Raw genomic sequence first — 6,322 nt, 5'->3', positions numbered from 1 at the left:
TTATGCTGGTAAAATGGAACAGCAAAAATGATAATTTGGTTGAAGCATCGTTTAGTGATCTTTGTAATCAAGTTTCACTCAAATCTGACCTATACCCAGGAGGAACAGCAATAGACAGATAAAGGAGTTTTTTCCTGTTTGTTTTCTGATACGTTTCTGCTTTCTTCGCATTTGTTGTTATTAATGCTTTCCAGTTTGAGACCAGAAGGAGAGAAAAATCACTAGGAGCTCAAAAAGAGCACATGGAATAATATGACAAATCGTGTCTCTGTCATGTGGTAAGTTTGCATTTTAACATCTATACCTCCCTAAATTAGAGATTCACCAGAGATCATCTAAAATACTTTATTTTTCTCAAGTTAGCAATACTTACAATTACTGGTACCCAAAGAGATAAAAGTAGGAATAAAAGAAAAAAAAATAGTAAGAGTAGTTCTGGAAATGAGGTGATCCTTGAGCCGGTTAGTTTAAAAAGACAACAGTTTTATGGCGTAACCAGGGAGCACAGATGTAGGAATTACCAGAAGTCCGTCAGTCATAAACGCGTAGCACCAAAACACTCTACATTTGAAAATATTTATTTGTTAGTCTGACGATCATCCGACTAACAAACTTTAAAACGCCTTCCAGCTTGGCTTAAAACTAACTCTCTCCTTCGTGCTACCCTTTTCTATTCAAATTAGCTCTGTGTTACACTGCATTCAAATTACAGCTGGGTCGGTCAATGGGTCAAGCTCCCACGACTGATTCAGTCACCAATCTGACAGGTCAAGAGGATCATCACTCACTTTTACATGACACTGTTTAAATTTCAGGCTAAGACCACACATTCTTGGCATTCTTGCGTGAAATTACCATGAGAAACACTGCTGTCGCACAATGACAGAAAAAAGCTCATAGATAATATAAAATACAACTACACAGCACTTTGCTATCGACACACGCAAATCTCACAAGGTGATTTTCCTACACAGACACGGCGATGCAGTCTGCTTTTCTATGTAAATCACTTTCAAGTCATGTCTGAGGCTATAACTCATGAAAGCTACAGGACACGGATACACAAAGGGACTGAGCCTCTTTGTGTTTAAGAGGTCCAAACATATATATTGGTTTAAATCAAATACGAAGGTGCAGTCCGCTACAATAAATTATTAACATATGAAGATCAGCGAGGAACAGATTCCCACCTGTGTGCTTCCTCCGTTTTCTCCTCGGTCTCGGTCTTAAGCATCAGGAGATGACGCAGGATGGCAGCAATGAGCCGGAGCTGGTGATCGTCTTCCTGTCAAGCCGAGCACACAAAAACACCGAGTCCAACCAGGGGTTTTGTTTATGCACAGCAAAGCAGTACGGTAAAAATACCTACGCTACAAGGGCATGAGGCTGGAAGCAAAGGCTAAAACCTTCAGTTAATCAATCATCCGTGCAAGTACGCATCAGTGGCACGGAATAAAGTGGCTATTTTTATTCTAATATTAAAGTAGCTACTGCTATAACTACCGGGATATGCTACCATTGTGTAACTGAGTAGGAATAAAATAAAAAGGCATGAAGGGGTCACTATGTGTGTCATTTTCATTTGTTTCTCCCTCCTATCAGCACCATCTACCATTTAGCTCCCGCAAGTTTCTTCTTTATTTCCTTTATTAACTTTTATTCACGTCACTAAGTGACAAATTAGGGAGGGCAGTTAAAAGTGCCTAAATATAAATATCAAGATTGACACCAATACATCAAGAAAATAAGTAAGAAATTGCTGTGTTGGTACTTTTGCTGATGATATTTTGAATATGAGAATGGGGTGATTCTCAGCTCAGCGCAGAGCTGCAAGTATCTAGGCTGAAAGTAAAAAACTAGTTTAACAACAAAAGCGTAACCTGAGAACTCAGGAGTACGCGAGGAGGAGTTACTGGTCTAATAGTGACAGGAGCAGAGAGGCTGTGGTGAGACTGAGGAAGAGGAAGTTTGGATTTCTAAGAGGAGAGCAGGGCCAAATGGGAATCTTAAAACTAAACGTAGCGTCAGCAGGACTTACACTGCCTCAGGTGCTGCCTTTGCAGTCGCGTTTCTCCTTTGAAATGCCTCCTCAGACAAGACGATCAAGTTTGACAGTGAATCAGATGCAAAAATTATCATACAATAAGTACATCATGAATGAAAAGCATGTGTACCAAGTATCATCCTTTTTTCAAGTCATGTTCATACTGAGTGGCCTGTGTGTGTGTGGGTGGAAGGACTTACTGATTCTGTAATAAAGGAGCAATGAGCCTAACTTCAGACTGGTCTAAACACAGCAGGACAAATTTTCCTTAATGATGGTCAAAGTGGCAGCCTCAAACTTTTTCTGATAGGCTTCACTTTTAAAGCCAATAAGATTTTTATCAGGCGTTAACATCTTTAATATATAATATTATTCCAGCTCAATTTTATTTGAAGGTCAGGGCAAAAATCATCAGAAAACATATTGACTTAACATTGCTGTGCAATTTTAGAACTATGGTCTTTAAGGGCCGTTTTAGACTGTGATCATGTAACAATGTTTCATAGCTGTGATCAGCTTTTGGGGAGATTTTTTTACAGAGGCAAACACATTTATCCTTCAGGTTTTTCCACTTCTTCGCATATTCCCTCACATCCTTTTTTATAGTTTCGTAGTCTCCTTACAGGAATCTGCTAAACTTTGTGAGTAATTATATTTATGCTATGATTATTATTGCTTATACCGAGTTGATGACCGTTATTCGCTCATTGATAATGTCAAAAACTGTGGCAAAAATAAGCTGGGAATGCACAGGAGGATTCGACGGGGCTTAACTGGCCAATAGCACTGGGTTAAAAGGGGTTTCCAGTTACTTCTTAAGTTATGGTATAGATTTCCTGCAAAGGTCTAAATCAGGCATAACGGAGGGGCAGCTTGTTTCACACAGTGAATGAACACATTCTCTGTTGTAGTGCTGCACCTGAGATAAATAAGGATTATTCTGACTGAGAATCATGCAAAGCTACCAGAGGAGCTTTGCATAAAAGCCATTCTTACTGATTTTTTTTTTTTTTTTTACTCAGGCTGAGTTAATGTGGTTACACACTCACAGTAAATCACTGAGAGGAAGAGCGACTTCCTGAGAACCAGCAGTTCATGACAGATGCAATTTGGCTGCTCTTGGGAACAGCATATATGATCTTTGTAGTTCAGATTAAGACTGTAGTGCAATTAGTCACAAACGATTAGCACCGAGTGAGCCTTTACTGTAACATTGTTTTGTATAACCACCGCATACTCACCTCACCACCAGTTTCAGACAGTGTGAGGTTGAACATGGCTTTGAGTGCTTCCATCGCTCGCTCATTATTCTCTGCAGGCATGGACACAGCTTGCGGATCTGGACGGGCAGCTTCATACGGACCAACCCAGCGCACATCCAGCGTGTGCTCCAACACCTCTGTCAGCAGTCTAACAGCATGCCACTCTCTCCTCAAAAGCCCCCTCACGGGAGGTTGGAGGGCAGACAGCAGGAAGAGAAGGCGCAGTGTGAACAGGCCCACCTCATGGGACCACGTACGGGCCGTGGCCAGGCTGGCACACAGACCACGAACCAGCTGCACATCCACGCAGACCTGCTGAGCCGCAGGGCTGTTATATACAACGTTGCAAAGGCACTTTAGGGCCTCCACCACCACCCTCTTGTTCTCCTCTGACAGTGTCTGTTCCTGAGAGCTTTTCTTGTCAGCATCCTGTTCCTCTCCAGCCCGCAGCCTCGCCATCCCTGCCAGGGTCAACATGCCTTCCTTGGTGGCTACAGGAGCCAGGACACGCTTATCTCTGGACATGATGCGGAGGGTCTCCAAGCATGTCTTCTGACAGCTGGGCTGCACCTGTCTCCCGAGGACTGTGAGCACACCGTGGCACAGCTTCTGCAAGGACGCACAGAGACACACACACACAGTCACTATCACACATTTCATGTAATAAGAAGCTGCTGGGCTAGATGGTACTCACACTCCGCAGGGTTTCCTCCTTTGGGTCAAAACTGAAGGTTTGGGTGTTCTGCAACAGAAAGGATGCTCAGTGTCGACAGCAAACAAGATCGACTCGTGTCAAGCGTGCACTATCACATATTAGAAGCTATGAAATGGATTTAAAGTTGGAAACCTCAGAGAAACATGCAAAGTTTTCACGAATGATGCATGATTAGCAGGCATGATTAGCATTTTTAGCTCTACTCTTGGCGCTGTAAATAAGGCCATATTGCATACTTTTGCTTCGCTCAATGTGTGTGTTCTTTTTTCTCTGCTAATGCGAAACCAAGTTTCATTTGACGGAGCCAAACATTTCGGCTCAGCAGCCCAGAAAGATGTTCATGTCACCCAGAGCTAGCTGTCTGGCTAGGTGGCTAGCTAACGTTAGCACGGGCGTTTGTTTTGGTTGAAGAAAAACGAGCAAACGCGCGACTCACCTCTACATTATACTGCTGCAAGAGCTTCTCGATGTCCTCTTCGCTGGCAGTTTCAAGCTGATATAAAATATTATTCAGATCCATGGGGGCTACCTGAAAAGCTCGGAGAGTTACCGGTGAGTGATGTGCAGCCACAGCTAGCTGGATGACAGGCTAACTTGTTTCAGGGCTGCTACTGTCAACAGGGAAACTCCCCTGACTGCCTCCATCAGCTGCAGCAGAGACCTGCTCCCACTTTATCTATTCACATATTCCAGTAAACAGTCCGATGATGGCAAAATGTGTCATAGGGAGAGCCGCAGTTTATCTGGCAGGATACATGACGTGTATTTTGCGTATAAACAAAGACGTGTAGAATGAATGAATCCAAGTAACTTTAATAAACATTTAGAAAATTGGAAAAACTAAAGAAAACCCCCCAAAAAAACCCCGTGAAATTCTTAAATTCATTTGGAATTTGTGAAAACAAATTTTGATCAATCAAAGTGTGTCGGATCTGGAAAAATACCAGTTTGCTGACCAATAAACCCCCATAAAACCGGACTCTGTCTCTGACATTTTATTTTCAAGTCATGTTTTCTCTCATCGAAAAAATAACGAGGAAAAATTCGTTCTCATTTTGGTCATTTTCGGGTTTTGATATTATTAATTTTATTTAATTTTAGTTTCCAAAGTAGTTTTTCTTGTTTTAGATTAATTTTATTGGTTTTACTGCTCATCAGTGAAACATGTTCATCAGTACCGCATCAGGGTTGCAATCAATTATTTTTTAAAATATTTTTTCAGTTCACAAAGTCATCTCAGTTATTTTATTTAAATTTTAGGTCTAACTGTAACATCAATAGATAGACTGTGGTCATAGCGGATAAGTGACAATACCCACATATGATAGCTGGCACTAAAGGGTCTAAAGTGTGCCTTACACCATTACATCGCCAGCTACCCGAAACACTGATCCAAGGCAGGATAGATCCATGCTTTCATGTTGAATACACCAAAGTCTGATGCTACCATCCATATTTTGCTGCAGAAATCAAGACTCATCAGATGAGCCAACATTTTTTTTCAGTCCTCTATCATCCAAATTTTGTGAGCCCATGTCATCTGTAGTCTCAGTTTCCTGTTTGTAGCTTACAGGAGTGGCATCAGTGGTCTTCTGCTGATGTCGCCGCTCGTATGCTGAAGATGCTTTTCTGCATACCCTGATTTAAAAGAGTGTTTATTTGAGTTACTGTTGCTTTCATGTAACTTGAAGCAGTCTGACCTCTGATGCAATCAAAACATTTTCACTCAGAGAACTGCTGATCGTTATTTTCAAACTTTTGGACCATTTTCTCCACACCTAAGAGATGGTTGTGTGGTTTTCCCAGCAGATAATCTGTTTCTGAAATACTCTTACCAGCGCTTTCTGGCACCAACAACCAGGCATTTAACAAGCAGTTGAACAGGCGTACTCAGTAAAGTGCCTGGCAACTGTGTTTGTTTCACTTTTTAAAATTATATTTCATTATTATTATGTGTAGTCTGTGTTGCTTTGAGACTGTGCACCTCAGTTTAAAGCATGCCTTGTCTCCAGCATCGGCTCCATAGACTCAATGTTTTCTCTCCTCATTAGCTGTTTTTTTCTAATTATAATACAGTATTCCCGATTGAGTTTCACACAAACTGTTGGACAGCATAAGAAGTCTAATGTGGTTTATGCAAGGAACTAATTTTCATGTATTTCTAAAAACAAAACGGGATGTGGTTGCTATAATAACTGTGTAAGTGGTGCTTTGGTGATATCAAAGATGAAACCTCCTGTGGCAGCACATTTCTCACAGCTGATAGGATCGCAGATCTCAGTCTGAAATTTCCAGCGGATA

At 41.4% G+C, this 6,322-nt stretch overlaps 1 protein-coding gene across 2 annotated transcripts in view; it reads right to left on the bottom strand.

The window, feature by feature from the left end:
• Positions 1-4,785, bottom strand: part of ric8b (RIC8 guanine nucleotide exchange factor B) — a 10,396-nt gene extending 5,611 nt beyond the window's left edge. For both annotated transcript variants that reach the window (XM_005745920.1, XM_005745921.1), the window contains exons 1-4: positions 4,458-4,785; positions 4,001-4,048; positions 3,286-3,915; positions 1,191-1,285 (exon numbers count right to left, since the gene is read on the bottom strand). In XM_005745920.1, the coding sequence (XP_005745977.1) occupies positions 1,191-1,285; positions 3,286-3,915; positions 4,001-4,048; positions 4,458-4,541 (857 nt within the window). In that variant the 5' untranslated portion in view covers positions 4,542-4,785. The remainder of the gene's footprint in view (positions 1-1,190; positions 1,286-3,285; positions 3,916-4,000; positions 4,049-4,457) is intronic.
• Between the last annotated feature and the right edge of the window lie 1,537 nt (positions 4,786-6,322).

This window comes from Pundamilia nyererei, unplaced genomic scaffold, assembly GCF_000239375.1.
Source record: "Pundamilia nyererei isolate P.nyererei 1_Seehausen unplaced genomic scaffold, PunNye1.0 scaffold00170, whole genome shotgun sequence".
NCBI lineage: Eukaryota > Metazoa > Chordata > Actinopteri > Cichliformes > Cichlidae > Pundamilia > Pundamilia nyererei.
Note: the sequence above shows the minus strand (reverse complement) of the source record. Positions and strands in the feature narration are given on the sequence as shown.